The sequence below is a fragment of the Dermochelys coriacea genome, chromosome 2, assembly GCF_009764565.3.
Source record: "Dermochelys coriacea isolate rDerCor1 chromosome 2, rDerCor1.pri.v4, whole genome shotgun sequence".
Classification (NCBI taxonomy): Eukaryota; Metazoa; Chordata; order Testudines; family Dermochelyidae; genus Dermochelys; species Dermochelys coriacea.
In genome coordinates, this window is record NC_050069.1 from 110,128,624 (window position 1) to 110,149,035 (window position 20,412).

The 20,412-nt window shown below is 42.6% G+C and overlaps 1 protein-coding gene across 3 annotated transcripts in view; it reads right to left on the reverse strand.

The window, feature by feature from the left end:
- Window positions 1–20,412, reverse strand: part of E2F3 (E2F transcription factor 3) — a 56,888-nt gene that overhangs the window by 10,712 nt on the left and 25,764 nt on the right. For all 3 annotated transcript variants that reach the window (XM_038390740.2, XM_038390739.2, XM_038390741.2), the window contains exon 2: window positions 5,611–5,722. In XM_038390740.2, coding sequence (XP_038246668.1) covers window positions 5,611–5,722 — 112 coding nt within the window. The remainder of the gene's footprint in view (window positions 1–5,610; window positions 5,723–20,412) is intronic.

Genomic DNA, 20,412 nt, shown 5'->3' on the forward strand with positions numbered 1-20,412 from the left:
ATAGCACCAGTACAAAGGGGCCCACTGACCTGTAGCCCCCTCAGTTCCTTCTTGTCGGTTAACTCTGACAGAGGGGCAGGCATGGGCGTGGGGTGTGTGTGTGGAATGGATCTGAACAACATATATCAAAGAACAAGTTCTGGAAGGTCATGAACTTTTTTCTTCTTTGAGTGATTGCTCATGTCAATGCCTAAGTAGGTGACTCCCAAGTATACCTGACCCTCGCTAGAATACGCGTCTATATAACACTAATTCGGATATAACGCGGTCGCAGCCATGGATCCCAAATTTAAGTATAGTACAATTTTTTTGAGTTTTAGATGACCTTTCGTGTTACTGTATCATTCATGCAAGATTGTCGGAGGAAAGACCCATATACTGTATCACAGTCTGACGAGAAATTCGACTTTGAGGGATTTACAGAGGAGGAAGATGGAAGAACAGACATGGAGTGGATGCAGGAGGTGTCCCAGCAACTATCCGGGCTCGGGGTAACTGTTCTGCCACAAAATATTGAGTCCTGGATAAGAGGCAACGATGAAGCAGAAGAATTTTGTCCCATTGCTGAAAGTCTAACAGATGACCGAATTCTTCAGGCAGTGCGACCAAACAACATTCCAGAAGCTGAAGAATTGGCCTTCGCCGTGGAAAAAGAAGAGGAAGATGAAGTGGACATCGTTTCCAACGTCCACTGTGACAGTAGACAACTCAGAGACTGCTTTGAAATGGTTTGAGACGCAAGATGTTGAGCCTATAAAAATTATGCAGCTACATAATCTTTTGCAGTTTGCTAAGCGGAAGCAGCACAGTAGCAAGAAGCAAAAGCAACTCACTGACTTTTTTTTAAAGAAAAATTAGACTAGTTTATTGTCATGTCTACTTTAAATCTCTAATAAAGCAACACTTTTTTTTTCTCGTTTATTGTTTCCTTCAAGTAGGAGTTTATTTGCTAAGGTTTTCTATACTTTATGGATGTGAAAGTATATATACATATTTATATATAAAGTGTATACAAGTTTCTCTACGGCATTTCATACGCGAAGATGGAAGCTCATGGCGCCTGAAAGCGGACAATCAAAACAAAGCACACAAAGCATTTAACCAAATTAAACGCTTCCATTTCAAAACGCAATTTTCACTGACGCCCCTGGTGAGTACTGTATCTTGTAGACTCGTTTTCCTCGACAGTCCCGAGTTTTGATGCTATTGTTAGCCCGCTATAACCTGCAAATACACAACTACGTATACTTGTACTGAAATTTTGGTCACAGAAATATAATTTCATTTTAACGCGGTCCCTGCTATAACATGGTACTTGGCATGGATCCCAAATCCCACGTTCTAGCGAGGGTCCGATATAGTTGCACAGGTGGAGGGTTCGGAGTTCATTGGCATGCTGATTATAATACTGCTCAGCCAAAACCTGAGTCGTCTGTAGCCTGCTGGGTGATGGCGTAATGAGAGGCAAAGGTGCAGACTGGCATGACCATGCTGCTGCTCTACAAATATCCTGCATAGGAACTTGAACCACAAATGCTGCTCAAGATGCTTGAGCCCTTGTAGAATGCACCATCAGGGTAAGGGGAGCAGGGACCTTCGTCAGGTTATAGCATGTCCGGATACAGGAAGTGATTTCACAAAGAAATTCTCTGGGCTGAGACTGGAAGGCAGACGGAATGAAAGGCGATGGCTGCAAAAAGCTGAGTAGATTTCCAAAATGACTTAGTCCCTTCTATGTAGAAAGCTAGTGCATGTCTGACATCCAGCGAATGGAGTCTCTGTTCCTCTCTGTTGGCTTGTGGCTTTGGATAGAAGACATGTAGGGAGACATCCTGGTTACTATGGAATTGAAAGACCCCCTTTGGAAGGAAGGCCATATGTGGCCACAATTGAATCTTGTCCTTAAAGATGACCGTATATAGTGGTTCCCACAAAAGAGCTCTGATCTCCATGACCCTTTGGGCAGAAGTAATGGCCACCAGGAAGGCCACCTTCCAGGATAGGTAGAGCAGGAACACTAGCCCCCAGCTCACCTCTTCTGCCCATGCCCCCTCCCGACACACACACACACACACACACACACAAGGCCGTAGTCCTGAGCCCCAACTCTCTCCTGCATCAGGAGCCCCAAGACCCTGCAGCCGGAGCAAAGAGCCTCTTCCCCGCCTGGAGGAGCCCCAATCACACCCCCTTCACTTGCCTGGAGGAGCCCTGAGCCAGCCACAGCCATGCCTCCCCTCCTCTCTTCTCCCCAGACCCCAAGCTGCCTGGGAAAAGCTGCAGGGTCTCTTCCCAAAGAAGAACCTGTGCTTTCATTATGCCCCATACAGGTTCCAGAGTGGCTGAGGAGGCGATACCTGGTACTTAGCTTCCTGGGTTCATCAGTAATCTCTTTGGACTCCCCCCACCAAAGCCCATAACCTCCCTTGGCCTATTATACCCGCCACCCATGTTGTCAGCAGTTCAAACAGAGGTTCCATTAGCCTGGCCAACACCAAGTTGAGGTCCTGGGATGGAGTGGCGGCTGTACCTGGGGGTATAATCTCTCCAAGCCCTGTTGTGCCTCGTCATGAACAGATCTATCTGTAAAGTCCTATCGGGAAAGGCATCTTCCCAACTTCTGGAAGATGCCTTTCCCGACATCTGGACGGATGACTATTGGAGAAGGATCTGTTGAGGTGATCCACTAGCTAGTTCTGCAACCTCAGGAGATAGGAAGCTTCGAGATGGATCGAGTGGGCTACTGAAAATTCCCACAAGCAAAGAGCTTCCTGGCACAGGTGAGAGGAATGTGCGTTACCCTGCCTGTTTACATAAAACATCGCTATCGTGTTGTCTGTAAGAACCAAAACACACTTACCCTTCAGGGAGGGGTTGGAATGCCTGGAAGGCTAGGCTCCCTGACGTTGATGTGTAGCGAGAGACCCTGAATTCTAAAGGACCCCACATGAGCTCCCCAGCCCATTGCCGAAATGTCTGATGAGAGACATTCACAGTTGGGGTCTTGAGAATGAAATCCCTGCACACACTGCCCATGGAACCAACCACAAAAGAAGAAAGGCGATCACCGGTGGAGGAAGTGTGATGACCATGTCTATGTGATGTTGGCCCGGTGCATACGCCAACCAAGCCTGAAGAAGTCTGAACTGCAGCCTCACAGGATTGCACCACATAGATGCATGAAGCCACATGAGCTAGGAGCTCTAGGTAGTTTTTTGTCATGGTGATGGGGTGGTTTCTGAGGCTTTTATGAGCACCCCTATTGCTCAGAACTGGGCTTCCAGGAGGAAGGCTCTGGCTTGGACCAAGTCGAGGATTGCCAGGAAGAATTCTGTCCTTCGAACGGGGGAGAGAGTAGACTTCTGGATATTTATCAACAGGTCTAAGTCCTGGAAAATTGACTGCATTAACTTTACATTCGTCTCCATCTGGGTCTTGGTCCAACCTCCGATCAGCCAGTCGAGGTAAGGGGAGACTGAACCTCCCTGGTTGGAATGGTTTTCTTTAGAGATGAAAGGGTGGAATGGAGATGACTGAGGGTGCTGAGGTTCCCGAGAAGCAGAAGCGACATCCGTTCTCAGTGCTGGGGGTGAAGACAGGTGCTGAGACTCTCTAAGAATCACCAGGGCACTCCGAACAGAGGCTGAAGTACTCAGTGCCACAAAGAGGGGTTTGTTAACCTAACTAATTAACTAACTGTTCTAACAAACAAAACATAACTACAATAAAGGTAACTATATACACCAAGTAGACAAAGTCCACTGAAGGAGTATTTGCAAATACAAAGGACGAGGTAGTTTCAGCAACTGCCACAGGTGGTAAGAAGGAACTGAGGGGGATGCAGGTTGGTGGGTCCCTTTATACTGGCACTATGAGCGTGCTAACCCAGGGGGCACCAGAGCTCGACCTGACAGATACCACTGAGAGAGAAACTTTCCAGCGGCCTTGCTCAGGACAAGAACACACCTACTTTGGAATTGACGTGAGCAAGCACTTTAAGAACTACTAAGTAGTATTCCAAACTATTTCTAATATTTGGTGCTGCACACCCTGATTTTGTTGGTCTTGTAATCTTTGAAGATACAGAGAATACAAAATGTTTCAAACTCTTGCATCAGGGCAATAAGCCAGCCAATAACTAAAAACGGTTAAGAAGAAGATTCCCGGCTGGGCAGATTATACCACAGTTGTCCACTATAGGGTTTTTTGCACATTCTTTCAAAGCTTCTGGTACCAGCTACTCTATGAGAAGGCTCTACACTAGAAGGATCACTGACCTGATCCAGTATGGCAGTGTCCATGTTCCCACATCTAATTGTAAAAGTCAGGCTGTATCTACGCTACGGACCTTACGGCAGAACAGCTGTACTGCTACAGCTCTGCTGCTGTAAGGTCTCTCCTGTAGCCGCTCTTCGCCAGCAGGAGAGAGCTCTCCTGCCGGCATAATTAAACAAACCCCAATGACCGGCATTATCTATGTCTGCAGGAGCGTCTCTCCTGCCAACATAGCACTGTCCACACCAGCACTTTTTCCGGTGAAACTTCAATCGGTCTGGAGTATGTTTTCTCACACCCCTGACCAACAGAAGTTTTACCAACAAAAGTGGTAGTGTAGACAAAGCCTTAGTCAATCTGAAATCTAACCTAGAAGTGGGCACTAGAAGTATCCGGAAATAATTTAAAGAATATTGTGTCTTTCCTATAGAGATATATTCATCCACCCACTCACAAAAGGAGGCAATTTGTATCTAATCCCTTGGCAGATTCAGGGTCTACACAGGGACACTAAGGAGAGCTAATCCAAATTAACTAAAAATGTGGATTTAAAGCAAATTAGATAAGCCACATTAAACGCCTTGTGTTTAAACAGTCTCATTCAGAATTAGAGACCTTCATTTGGTTTAAATGAAGCTAAACAGGTTTAATGTGCTTTAACTTAGTGGTTCTCAACTGGGGTAGGCATACCACTGGGGGTATGCAGAGGTCTTCCAGGAAGTACATCAACTCTCTAGATATTTGCCTAGTTTTACAACAGGCTATATAAATAACACTAGCGAAGGCAGTACAAACTAAAATTTCATATAGACAATTACTTGTTTATACTGCTCTATAATCTATACACTGAAATATAAGTACTGTACAATATTTATATTCCAATTGATTTATTTTATAATAATATGGTAAAAATGAGAGTCAGCAATTAATGCATCCGATGAAGTGAGCTGTAGCTCACGAAAGCTTATGCTCAAATAAATTCGTTAGTCTCTAAGGTGCCACAAGTACTCCTTTTCTTCAGTAACAGTGTGCTATGACATTTTTGTATTTTTATGTCTTTATTTTGGAACCCAGTAGTTTTTAAGTGAGGTGAAACTTAGGGGTATGCAAGACAAATCAGACTCCTGAAAGGGATACAATAGTCTGGAAAGGTTGAGAGCCACTGGTTTAACTAAATCTGCTTTAAAGGCACACCTTTAGTTAATTTGGATTAATTTTCCTGAATGTTCCTCTACAGTCAAGGCCTTTGACTGTTGGGTTTTTAGGAAAAATCATAAAGAAAGTCTAAAATAGCTTTAAGCCCCACACCACAGAGCATAACAAAAGTTTCCTTACTTTTTGGACTATCTGGACTTCTTGTTGCAGCTCTTCCTTTTCCTTTTGGGGTTTTTAATCCTTCAGCAAGATATTGGTGACCACTTTCTCCTAGCTCCAGCCTTCGCTTTGCCTGTTAAAAAGCAAATTTTGTATTGATGGAGTGTCATAAGTACATTGCACTTAGAAAGCACATAATATTGGGGAAGTGTGGGGGAAGGACAGACAGAAGAGAACTTTACACAGCAACCTATCTATCTCAGTTCTTATTCCACACTCATCACTGTGGTATGAATGTCTATTGGCACCTTAAAATTATTTTAATATTTTACTTAAAGGTCACAATGATGGCTACATTTGAATAATCAAGTAGATCTTTTAATTTTAAAAGAAAACTGAGTTAGGGACATATTTCTAGGATAGTATCTAGCGAAATTTGACTTTCTTGCACTATATGTCAAAGATCTAAAAATATTTCTACCTAACATTGTATTAAGAGTCCTAGTTACAGCATACAGTGTAACATTAAGGGTGAGCTCTCAAATACACACAATGACTGACTTGTACAGCTACATTTTTAGTGAAACATTTTTTTAGGATTCTGTGCATCTTCAGAAGACAGCGCCAAGTTATATTTGTGTAAACTAGATTTTATGTGCACCATCTGACTTGGTAGCAATGAGAAGTTCATAAATAACAATTATAAACTTCCAGCAATGCTACAATGAACAAGAAGTAAAACGTCCAAGCATGGGAGAAAGAAGGAAATCTGGCCATCTTGGAAGAGTCTGGCCATCATCTTTGATTATTTTTGTCTTAATCAAGAAGAAAACCATTCAGTTTAGCCTACAAAGTGAACTAGAATATATAAATTTATTCTGAAACCCAGGCTGGAGAAAATGGACCAGTGACACAATCAGAAAAAGGTTGTTTGAAGACTGTCTACCCAATGTATTCACTTATGAAGTAAAGCTGTGTACAGCCTTGCAAGAAATGAAAAAGATGGCGGAAACTCTGACAAGACTCATCTGCTGAATTAGATAGCAATATAGAGAGACAGACAACATAAAACATCATCATCAGTGTGAATCCTGTTCCTAGATACCTGAACTATTAATTTTAGAAGCAATTCCACGTCATGCCATTAGCCACTGAAATTGGACCTGGGGATAGTTGGTTCATTATCCTAACGATAAGAGGAGCATTAACTTGAATACACACAAATGGGAAGGTAAAGCCTGTTTCTAACAAAATTTGCCTGGATATCTGTTTCCAAAAAATGGGGCTAATACAACTAGATTCTATGATTCAGAGGACTTTATTTTATTTATTTAAAAGAGACAGACAAATAATCTAACACCAAAGAACTAGTCAGATCTGCTCTGGGCCAAAGCAGTACAGCACATTCCGGTATGGAGCTGTAAACAGTGAAATATTTCTTCTGTTTTTTTAATGTGTGCATATTATTACTGTACTGGTTTGTCTCAGAGCTCTAAATATATTCAATTTGTATTTACTTTTTGATAACTGACATCTTTGTGTTGGACTCCCTTTGTGAGCCTAAGGCTCATTAATATTAGAGTCAAGGCACAGAGGTTCATCCTACCCCACAACACAGACCCACAATTCACAAGCTACTCTGAGTTATATTTATCTTTGAGTTAAGAGGGTAGGAGACTAATTCACAGATGACATAATGCCAGTGAGCTATCCTACATTTCCTCACAAGCACAGACAAAATTATGCTGCTGCAGCCAGACATCCTGAAACAGCTCTCTAAAAAGTCTTAGCTCTAGTCTACACTGGGAGGGTGTCGATCTAAGTTACACAACTTCAGCTATGTGAATAACGTAGCTGAAGTCAACATACTTAGATCAACTTACCATGGCATCTCCACCGTGGTGAGTTGACTTCTGCCGCTCACCCATTGACTCTGCCTGCGCCTCTCGCGGTGCTGGAGTACAGGAGTCGACAGAAGAGCGCTCGGGGGTCGATTTATCACATCTAGACTAGACGCGATAAATCGATCCCCGCTGGATCGATCGCTGCCTGCCGTTCCAGCGGGTAGTGAAGATATACCCTTAGTTACCTCTGTTCATCTCAATAGGACATTAACTCTGCAATGCAAGCCTGGCCATTTAAAGTGTCGTTATTAACAGAAACATCTCACTAATAGACTTCAGCCTGTGTGACTGGATTGATTTGACAAAGATATTACACAGAAATGAGATAAAACTCACTTGTTTTTTAAAATTTTTGTTTCTTCATCCGAGGACTCTGGGATGGAGGGAGGCAGGCAGGGAGAGAAAGGGAGACACTTCAGGATACAGGAAAACCAGGCCACAGGGATTGTGTTAAGAGAAGAATGAAAGATCTCAGGAATATGTGGTGGGGAGAATTTTTTTTTTTTTTTTTAAAAGACAACACTTCATGAAATAACGTAATTATATTATTTAATAGTTTTAAACATCAACACCTGTTTTGTGTGGAATGAATTTGCTAACTAATCCTCCTCTCTCTCTTTCCCCAGCCCCACAGATTTCACAAATATTTTTGGGAAAACAATTTAGAGATTTGTAGTGGTCATAGCCACCTGGAGGTTTACATAAGCATATCTAAGAAGATACAGCAAATAGGAGCTTTCTTTAAGGACTTGCCTGTTAACATTTTACAACCTTCTCCTATGAACTTTATATGACTTAGTACCAATCATGATTATTCAAACAGCGTAATTTAGCTGCTTCCGGTAGTACTGCATGTTTGTGTTTTTCAGGAGGTGTTTGAAACAACAGAATGGTCTTGTCAGTTTCATTAAGACTGACTGTATGTATACATAGGCAGAGCAGGACTATGGATCTCTGGCAATTAGCACAGATACGACTTCAGAGAGTTATTTTGGAGAACACAAAAGATCTGTATAGGATATGGAATAAGACATTTAAGAACATTTTCTGGATATTCAGAAGAGTAAAACAGCTTGGTAAATAGATATTTTAAGAAGCAGTTTCAGCAAATCCTTTTTAGACTGTTTTAATTGGGAGCCAGACATATTACACTTCAGATGGGAAGTGTATTTTTGCATATCCCATATTTGATAAAGATCCAAAAGTGGTAGAAATAGTTGTTCTCTCAGTTTCCTCTATTATAGTAAGTCTACAGGCCAAGGGTTTCATTGCTCATTTCATTTGACTACTGATTTTGGATGCCTTCAATTTTGTGTCCCCAACTTGAGACACCCTAAAGGAGTCTAATTTTCAGAGGATGTGTGTTCAGCAGTTTCTGAACTCAGGCGCCCTTTGGAAGAATCTGAAGATTGACATTCAACAATTGAGGCAGATGAATTCACAAGTTGCTTTTGAAAATCGGGTTCTTCATATATTTTTCTAGATTAGAAACCTTGAGACAATTTTAATAATCAGTCTGACATTCCTCTCAGCTGCTCCCATATAAAAAAAAAATCATTTTTCTTAAGCATTTAGGGATTCCCTTCTGTTTATTTTTCTAAAAAAATTTAAACCTATTGTGACCAAAAGCACCATTATATTCACACCCATGCATTATTGTAATAACCTTTGTGCAAAATACGGTTTGTAAAGTATGAAAAAACTAACACATGGATCATCAATATTCTTGTGTTGTGTGTGTACAAAATGCATATTAAGTTATGAACATGAGCTGAAATTATGACTACAATGCGTTTACCAGACAAGTCTGGGGAGCAGTTAAACCGATTTCTCAACACAAAGGACAAGCTGGTGCCTCTAGTCAGGTGTTAAAGTTAATTGGCAATCACTAGTCAAGTGGCCAATCTTTGGCAAAAAAGAGGGGCAGAAACAGATCTGCATTTTAGCAAACAACAACATGGAACCTCTTTCACCGAGAGACTCCATGCCTCCTTCTTCACAGCTGGAATTAAGTTTATCGAGGAGTAGCCCTCTGGGAAATGCATTTAAAAGGGTGACTGGACTACAAAAGTGAGGGCCAAAAACACTCCAGTCTCTCTCTGTTTCACCTAAGACAACAAAGAAACCAGCCCTTTGACTTTGGGTGGAGATCCTGACCTGAGAATTTGGTCGTCCATATTGCTGGGAACCTTTGGTAAGGATCTGACTTTGAACCAAGTCTAGTTTGTTAAGTTTTAGCTACAAGTAAGTGTTTTATCCTTATTTTTCTTGTAACCATTTCTGACTTTCATACCTTATACTTGTATTCACTTAAAACCTCCTTTTTGCAATTAAATAAACGTAACTGTTTTTGTCTCTCATCTGGTTAACAGGCAAATCCTACCATCCTTTCATGGGCATTCAAGGTCCACAGAGCACTGGAACCTCTATGGTTCCACTACAGGACGGGACAGGCCAAAAAGAGAGTGTACAAAACACTGGCCCCACTGTACACTATTGGACATGCTGTGGGGCAGTGCTCCCTCAAGCTGTATTGAAGGGAGTTCTGGTAAAGAAATTACATTACTTCACAAATTACAAAGATGAGCAATACATAGCTGGCCAGAGCTACCCTTCACTTCAGCTTTAGTGGGGCAGAGGACACTCTGTTTCCGCCGTCCTCCATACAAAACTTGTATACTTGGGTTTTGTGCAAGGGACAAGAATTGTGCCCTTTGTTTTAAAACGTGAAGGAGATAATATTTGACTAACTGGAAAAAGGCAGTTTTCCTTCAAGATCATACTAAGCTCATACTCTTGCACTGTTTTTCATATAGCTTTTCCCATTTCTTTCTTACTAATTCAGTGTAGGCCAATTTTTAACTGAGAAGTTTTCCTATTGACAGAGCGTAAAAAAGCAGCCACAATTTTATCAGGTCTCAGTCAACACACCTACAGATAACAATAAAATGTCTACCCTGGTCAGCTTCTTTGAGCAGTATTATTGAAGAAAAATCTCCCAAGAGACATGCATGCAGAGAAACCAGTATAGGATAGACCTCTGCTAAAAACATGGAGGGAACAGATTTTTATTTTTTAAGTCAGGCCTCTCTTTTTGAAGCAGCAGTTTGCAGTCACAGTTAGAGCCAGATAGATTCTAATGACCTTATTAAATCGATCTGCAAATAAACTAAAAACTGCTTGTTTGGAAAAATGAATCAACCTCTGAAAGTCGGTCAGTAAGTCTTCTGCTTTGATAGATGCATACATAAGGTATGTAGAGTGCTACTTAAGTTGTACAGGAGCCCAAAGAAACACCCTAGGAATCCTAGTGAAAGCAAGGAAGACTTGATGCAACTGCATATATTAAATCAAGGGAAATTAATTGAAGTGGTAGAGAATAGAGTTAAAGTCAGACATTTGGATCCCTGATGTCCTTGTTAAGGAGTGGTTCAAACACACAGGAGAGAAATTCAACAGATATTCATTCTACAGTACTTGCATCTCTACACTGGGCTCTATTCCAAGCTCTACCACAGATTTCCATTTGTGACACTGCACAAGTTACTTAATATTTATGCTTGTTCCCCAATCTGTAAAATGAAGATAACACAGGGATGCTGACATCCCTAAATCATTCATGCTTGCTTTGCAGATACTTTGAGACAGTCAAATGGAAAGCACTAAGAGGTACTGCTATATTAGATATTCTTAAAATACTTTATTTTATTATTAAAATACATGAAGAAATGTTAAAGAACTGATGAAAGATGCTAGGTAAAGAAACTCCAGATGTTACTATCATCATACTGGTCTTTAGGAATGGACACGAAGAGCTGCTAGACTAAGGTTGTATCCTTTTTTTTTCCAAACACAAGGAAAAAATGATCCCTCCCTCCCACGCACCCCCCCCCACCATGGCTCATGGTAGTACTGAGATTTATCACACTGTGGGGTTCCTGAATGATCCGTGGAGCCCTTCCAAAACATCATCAGATCCAATCAGAAAGAAATAGGGCATTAGGAGCTGAGATTACATGGAGTTCTATCATAAAAAGATCCACCAGAATGAATTACAGGGATTTAGTTATTTTTAAGCAGACTGCATTAATATACATGAAAGCACCTGTGCTGCTTCTGGCAGAGCAAGGGGAATTACCCCCCCCTTTAAAAAAAAAAAAAAAAAAAAAAAAAAAGCAAACCAAGTAGCAGCATCCACTGGGGACAGAATAAAGTACAGTAATACATGTAAAGTAAAAAACAAGGAGCACTCTGAGCTGAAAAATACATTTCTAGTGCCGTGCTGCAGATTATAGCCAGGCCCACAAATATCATCTATTTAACTAAAATTGCCTTACACTTCCATTATTAGCCCCCCTTTTCAGTTATTTATAACTTTGCCAAATTTTAGCCATTTGCTCTGAAATTTTACATACGGGATTTCTGCCTAAGGCTGGATTGTTTTGGAAAATTTCAGCCGAAACAATTTAGCCTTTTCCAAGAATTAGGCGAAGGGAAAATATGTTTTGCCCATGTTAAAAAAAAAATTAAATAAAAGAGAGAGAGAGAGAGAGAGAGAGAGAGAGAGAGAGAGAGAAGCTCTAATGCCCCCATGCTTTCAAGCAGGGACATGAAATTTGGCAGGGGCATGGCCTTTCTGTCAGGGATGTGCCTTTTGCCATCCTTCTGAAATTCCATCCAAATTTGGCCAAGTTATAAACCTCTGAAAAACTGCAGTTCACATACGTTAAGTACAGACTTCAGATTTAGCAGCTACATTCCCTCACTGGGCATGCTCCATCCCCTCACAGTTCCTGCATATACCTGTATTGCACACATACCATCCCCACAGAGCAACTGAGCACGCACCAGCCTAGGGCTACAAGGGCTCAGAAGTATTTTCCCTGCAACTGCTGCTCCGGGCTGAACATCAGAACAGAAAGCAGGGAACTTGTCTTTCCTTTGCTTTCAGTGACTACTGGCACTCAGGCAGCATGGACAAGAAAATAGAGAATCATATAGAATAGAATCATGGAGACATAGGGCTGGAAGGTTTCAGAGTAGCAGCCGTGTTAGTCTGTATTCGCAAAAAGAAAAGGAGTACTTGTGTTACCTTAGAGATTAACAAATTTATTTGAGCATAAGCTTTCGTGAGCTACAACTCATCCAATGAAGTGAGCTGTAGCTCACGAAAGCTTATGCTCAAATAAATTTGTTAGTCTCTAAGGTAACACAAGTCCTCCTTTTCTTTATAGGGCTGGAAGGAACCTTGAGAGGTCATCTATACCAGCCCCTTGCACTGGGGAAGAACCAAGTATATCCAGGCCATTCGTGACAGGTGTTTGTCCAACCTATTCTTAAACACATCAAAAGATGGGGATTCCACAACTTCCCCTGAAAGCCTATTCCAGTGCTTAACTATCCTTATACTTAGAACATTTTCCAAATGGCTAACCTTAATCCCTCTAGCTGCAAATTATTTCTTGTTCAACCTCCAGTGGACATGGAGAACAACAGATCACCATCCTCTATCAGGTCCCTACTCCCTGCATCTTTTCTCAAGACTAAATATGACAAGTGTTTTGACCTTTCCTCATAGACCAGGTTTTCTGAACCTTTTTTCACTTTCGTTGCTCTCCTCTGGATTCTCTCCAATTTGTCCAAATCTGTCTTCCAAGTGTGGTGCTCAGAACTGGAACCATACTCCAGCAGAGGCCTTGCCAGGGCTGAATAGAGTGGGGCAATTACTTCCTGTGTCTTACATATGACAGTCTTGTTAATTCAACCCAGAATGTTATTCACCTTTTTAGCAACTGCATCACATTACTGACTCATTTTGTGAGCCATTATAACCCCCACATCCTTTTCAGTAGTAGAACTGCCTAGCCAGTTATTCCCCATTTTGTAGTTGTGCACTTCCTACGTGTAACACTTTAGACTTGTCTTTACCGAATTTCATCTTCTTGATTTCAGTCCAATTCTCCAATTTGCCAAGGTCATTTTTAAATCTAATCCTGTCCTCCAAAGTGGAGCAACCCCTCCCAGTTTGGTGTCATGTGCAAATTTTATAAGCGTACCGTCCCTTCCATTACCCAAGTCCTTAATGAAAATATTGAAGAGTAGTGAACTCAGGACAGACTCCTGCGAAACCCCACTAGATACATCCCCCGTTTGACAGCAAATTAGTAGTCTGATGTGATCGGAAAAGGGGCAAAAGCCAGATTAAGGAGAGAAAAAGGAGTAGACTAGGACAAGGGGGAGTGTGGTGAGACAGATGCAGGGAGAGATACTGGAACTTGCTGGGCAAGAAGGCTGGGAGCTGGGCGTGTAGGCTGGGAATAGGGAAGAGAAACAGAAGACAGTGATTCAACAAGAGCTATAGGGCAGTGGCAGATTTAACAGTCAGCAGGGTCAGCAAATGCTGACTTGGGTTCCATCTGGTTCCCACGCACATCCCTGCCATCTTCTCCCAGTGGCTGAAAAACAAAAAGATGGGCCCTTGGGTAGGTTTTATTTGTGGGCTCCCTTGAGTGCCCCACATTCAAATAAACTCACTCCTCCCAGCCAAGCTCCATGCCATGACGTCTGCTCTCTTTGGCCCAGGCCCTGCATGATTGCTGCTGTCACTAGAGCTATCACCACTGTTCCTGCCAAAGTCAGAACTGCTGTTGCGGGAGGCAGAGCGGCAAACCATCTCTGCTGCTGCCACCGAAGCTAGAGTCAGAGCTGCCAGGAAGAGTAGGGCACCGATTCCTGCTGCCCGCACTGGAATGTGCCTGGGCAGTGGGAGGGAGAAGTGGCCTCTGACCTAAATGGAAGCTCTGCCAATGGCTGTCTCACTCATCAGAATTCATGGCAGAACCACTGTTTTGGAGACCCCCACTTCCGGGCAAATTCAAATGTGAGCAGGGGGACCAGTGCACTGCAGCAGGCTGCAAACAATGGTGGCAGCAGCAATTGTGCGTCTGAGCAGCTCCGAGCCTGCAGGAGCCCTCCAAAGTTCATGGACCCCTTGACTGCAGCTCCAGCTATTTCTCTGCTACTGCCATCTCCTCTCCCACTTGTTTCTGGGGCCCCACCTCATTGAATCCCTGTCATCTGTTACCCCAACCAACTGGTTTCTACTCCACTTCCCATTTCCCTTACCAAGTCCTATTCCCAGCTTACCCCTCCCCACTCCCAGCCTCTTTGAAAGCCAGTAACTGAGTCAGTCACCATGGCAAGGGGTCCCCTCGCTGCCTCAGGGTTGATGCAATTGCATAGGCTGCATGTGCCTAACACCACCCCTGGCCATCAGCCCCCATTTTTGTAGGAGTTTCAGGTGACCCACACCCACCTGTCCTGCAGTGCCTTTGCAAAATCGCATAGCATTTGAGCACGCCCAGCCCGGTGTCTGGTAGCAATAGAAGTTTCCTAACCCATCCTACAGGGGTCATAGCCACTGGGCATGTTCCAGCACTGCTGGGGCTGCTATTGGGAAAAGTAGTTTGTTTCCATAGCCTCGTCTTGCTCTGGAACACCAAGATAGGTATCTGCCTGCTCTGACTTCTCCCCAGCCCACCCCACACTAGTTCTGCCCATCTCTACTAGATTCTGCACAGGAAAAAAACCCCAACCTTTTTACGATTACCCTCACAGCTAAAGGATAAAATTCAGCAGCACAAAAATACACTTTATTTAGGCCTATACTTCCAACTTAGTTATTCTCATGCTGGAAGGTATTTGAAAATGAAAACCATAAACACAAATGCAAGTCTGGTTTTAGAAAATGAAAACCATAAAAACAAATGCAAGTCTGGTTTTAGAAAATGAAAAGAAAAAGATTGTTATTAACAAACTATTCCAAAGATCCTAAGCAGCAGAAGCTATCAATCTGTAAGCTTCCTGATCAAATCCTGAAGTCTGGTGCAAAGTCAAGAATTGCACCTGGGTTCAGCAAACAATGACAGACTCACGCTTAAGTCAGGAAAATGATTTGTGCATACCACTGAAGTTGTACCTGTAATAGTAGCTGATGGTATTTCAAGAGAAAGCCAGAGATGCCAAAGACGAGCTTAAAACCAAAAAAACTCAAGGATACTATAGATGAATTTGAAAGGAGCAAAACCAAAGGCCCTCTAGATGAGCAGGTCAACAATGAAGCAGGTCAAAGCAGTCTTCCTGCTGAAGTACGTTTGAAGATCTCATCTGATTAGACACTTTTCAAGATTCAGTTTAAGATTCCAGGAGGTATCCACTCTATTTGGTTTCCTCCATCCTAGCCAACTTAAAAATATAACTTTACAAGAGACAAAGCGGCGGGAAAGACAGAGGGAACAGAGGGCTTAGAATAGAGCTTTCAGGCTATAACAGAGGCTGAACAAAGGCAGGACCACCACTGCCACAGACAGCAAAACTGATTTAACAGACAAAAGCAGAAGTGACAGGAGGAAACAAGAATTACCTGCAAACATATGTAAGTGGCCCAGGGTGTTTAGGAGTTCACTGGGAGGTGGGAGAGAGAAAGGAGCCTTCACCAGAAGAAGTTAAGGTGATCCATTAGCTATACAGTTCAACCAATATGAGCAAAGCTCAATGGAAAACTGTTAAAGATATTGCAGGGCTAGTGGAGAGACGAAAGAAGACTACTAACTTACTGCCTTTGAACTTTGAGTGGTGGCTCCATATTCTGTATTCGAGTGGTGGCTCTGTTCCATAGGTATGAGATAAATTTGAAATCTCACACTCCGAGCTCTTGGAAGGAAGAGGGAAATTTTATTTCAATTCTCCTACAGAAAGAGTTTCTCTCAATGGTCCATGTACAGTCACAAGTTTAGGTACAGTCACAGGTACAACAAATAAATGATACCATGCTATCCTTAATTTCAATTCTGATAATGTAAGAAAGAAGGATCATGGGAAAAGTAGAAAGTAAAATGTAATTGGCTGGGATACTTCTCAATTGTTTTCACATGAAACTCCATAAACTAAATTGTGTGTCCTGAAATATATCTATTTAGAGTCTATGCAGGGATTGCATAGGGAGAAAGGAATATTTACCAAACATATTTGCTAGATACAGTTATTTTAAGGAAGGAGCTGCAAACGGCACTTCAGTTAGGAAAAAGATCACATATTGATAATGAAGGTTTGCAGGTAGTCCAGCCATGAAAATGAATATGAATCAGTGTTATTTCTGATAACCACAGAAAATGAGTGCCTTCAAAATTAAATGCCTTGTAAGACAGGAGAGATCTCTAGCCAGGCTAAAAGCATTACACATTAGTCAAAGTACCTGATTTGCCTGACAAACACTAGGCATTTAAAGATAAATATTTTGAGAGAGATAAGCTTACAAAATTGTCAAGACCTTTTGATGCATTCAGTAATATGCATTCAGTAATAAGAGAAAACAAAACTGAGAGTTTCAAAGTAAAACTGTGGTCAGAGAGGCGACTGCATAAAAATGGCTCTTCCAACAACTCCTTTGTGTACTGACCAAGCCATTTGCTTATTTCTCACAACAATCAGTTACTTTTGACACTGCAGAGTCACTACAGCTGTGGCGGATTGAACTGAATTCTTTTGTAGCTTGTATATAAGGAACTGTTAATTCAGGCCAAAGTTTTCAAACATGTGTGCCTAAATTAGGCTCCTAATTCCATATATAGGCACCACAGGTAATTTACCAAATTAAGATACACTGGTATAAATTCCACACTGAGCAGCTGCAGCCCATCTTCAGTTGCCCTCATATAGCTAAAATCCATGCAGTTACACTGATAAAATGGCCTGATTTTCATAATTTTAACACCTGTAATTATCTTAGAAATCAGTAGTAACTAAGTTTGTACAATACCTCTGGAAATGAGGCCACTTAGGCTATGTCTACACTACCACGGTAAGTCGACCTACGCTACGTGACTCCAGCTACGTGAATGATGTAGCTGGAGTCGATGTACCTTAGGTCAAGTTACTGTGGAGTCTACACCGCGGGGGGGTCAACAGGAGAAAATCTCCCGTCTACTTACCTTACTCTTCTCTTCAGGGGTAGAGTAATCTGCAGTTGATGTGGCGGGTCTTTACTAGACCCACTAAATTGACCGCCAGTGGATCGATCTCAGAGCATCGATCCTGGCTGTAGTGTAGACCTGCCTGTAGGTGCCTAAATATGGAATTAGGAATCTAATTTTGGCACACAGGTTTGAAAATTTTATCCTAAATTTCAGCTAAAGAATCTTCATGGCAACGAGACATATGCCAGAAGAACCCAACAATGGCATTCGGTTCCCAAGTTGAATTTACAGAGGTGGCTACCAGAAAAAACTTTATACTTTCAAGATGAGTAAGTCTGGTATGATCATCTCCAGAACCATAGAACCTCACAATTCCATTTCATAGTCACTAAAGTAGTGAACAAATTAGCTTCAGATAGAACCACCTGTCAAACAGTTGTTACAATACAATACAGATTGGTCATATCTAGGAAGTTACAGTAATCATCTCTGTTGTAGATTGACAATATGCATCTCAACCTGATGTGGTAATGTATACTTTTCACATCATAAGACAGCCTAAAAAGGAATTTTAGTTGTTTTTTTTTTTTAATATGGATCAATAGTATGCAAACTAAAATAGAAATATAGTAGTGAAGAATGTTAAAAAGATTACATTTACTTTAGACCTATAATTGATGATTTTCTTGGATAGTAATCTGAGGCTACTAATGCGCCCTGGATTTCCAGCATAATGCACTGCCTAGATTGCAGTACTGTCAGCTGGTATGTGCACCTAGAACTATCCTTTGTTTCTATTGGGGTAACTATTTTATTGTATGGGACACTGCTACTCGCAGAAAAGGATGGGAGCTCCAGAAACTCCCCAATACCAGCTTCTCTCACTTCCAATTCTCCTGCCTCATGAGTAGGGCTGAGAGTTTGTCATGGAAGTCATGGATTTCATGACTTTCCGTGACTTCTGCAGCGGTCACTGCCCCCCCCACCTCCCACCCCCAACCCAGCAGCAGCAGGAGTTTGTGTGGGTGGCTCAGGACTGGGGCACGGGAGGGGGTGAGGGCTCTGGGTGGTGCTTATCTCAGGGGGGCTCCCTGGGAGCGGCGACATCCCTTGGCTGCTAGGGGAAGGAGTGGCCGGGGGTTCTGTGCGCTGCCGCGGTTTCCGGCCAATGTGAGTGTGGAGCTGGCACTCAGGGAGAAGGCAGTGCTCAGAGCTGCATGACCGCGCCTCCACCTAGGAGCTGAGGGATGTCGCCACTTCCAGGGAGGCGTAAAACTGGGTAGGGAGCCTGCCAGCCCCACCAACACTCCCCACCCCCGCAAAGCATCAGCACGGCTCCCTCTTCTTTTAGCTGTCTCCCTCCCTTAGATTAACACCCATGATCATGCCAACTACGAGAGCTCAAACATTTAGGTAGCCAGAAAATTCATTGGAAGTCAACCACTTTTTGGCTTATGGGTCTTCCTGATGCCCAGAGGAGCAAGCTCTGCCCCAACATGCTAGATTATATTAAGCCTTGTCTACACTTAAAACTACAGTGGCAGAGCTGCACCGCTGCAGAGCTTCAGTGTAGACACAACCTATGCTGACAGAAGAGTTTCTCTCATTGGGATAGGTAATCAATGTCCCCAAGATGTGGTAGCTAACCTGATGGAAGAGTTCTTCCATTGACCTAGAGCTGTCTACACTGGGAGTTAGGTCAGCTTAACTACATCGCTCAGGGTTGTGGATTTTTCACACCCCTGACAGAGGTAGTTAAACTGACCTAATTTTCTAGTGTACACCAGGCTTTAGTAACTACTAAAACATATATTGCACCTTCTTGTATTGCAGGTGTGCAATAAACAATTAAAATATTATTAACACTAAAATAAGAGGGACAATGTAGCTTATCAGTCTGTGGTTATGCAATAAATAAACCAAAGTACTAGTAATGCTTCAGGCTCACATACCCTATAGGACTTACCCTATACTGCACCATCTGAAGTCTGTTTTCTACTGCATTTTTTTCCCCACAGAATGGGTTACAATTCATTCTTACAGGAAGCCCTGGTACTCCGCTGTACTAAGTGTAAAGACTTCAGTTAGCACTCTGTGTTGAAATTTGAAAATTGGTTTTCAGGAAGCTGTACACAGTTCTCAACTATCTGACAGCCCAAGGTGAGAAGCAGGTGTCATCCTGGATAATCATGAAAATGGTTCAATGCTATAATTGCTATACTAGCCTAGTTCTATTGCCAATCTTGCTGACAATGAAATCATGTTTGACACCATTAAGGTGGGAGCCTTAGAGACAGAGCTTTCAGAAAGTTGATCGACACATAATGGCAAGGCTGATAAAGAAGGGGAGACGCCACCAACCAGCACCTTGCCGAGAAACCTTGGGTTACTGGTGGGAGAGGAAAAAGCAGCACTGCTCATTCTCTTTCCACTCCCCATGAACCATTGTTGAGGGCGGGGCAACAAGAATGCAGGAGACAATTTGGGAAGGAGGAGGGAAGCTGTGTGGTCAGCTGTTCCCTGAAGGCTGTATCAGTATCCCAGGATTCCCAAGTGCAAAGCCAGGACCCTTGACCAGTATGGGTCTGTCTACACTGCATTGTAAACCCAGATCTGTGGGACCTGGGCTTGTGGACTCAGTTTTCCCAAGCCTATAGTTAAGCATCTACACTGCATTGTAAACATGGGCTTACAATTGCTGGACCCAGGTCTCACAACTGTGCTAACAAGTGGAAACAGAACTATGCAGACCTTCTGACTGCGGTCTACATCTTGAGCTGCATCTGCACCAGGGGAGCTTGAACAATTTTTATAGTGGGGGTGCTGAGAGCCATTGAACCAAACTACAAACCCTGTATATAATGGAAACCACTTCAAGCCAAGTGGTGGAGCAGCATCCCCACACCTGTAGTTCCAGCCCCTATGATCCACGCTGCAAAACAACA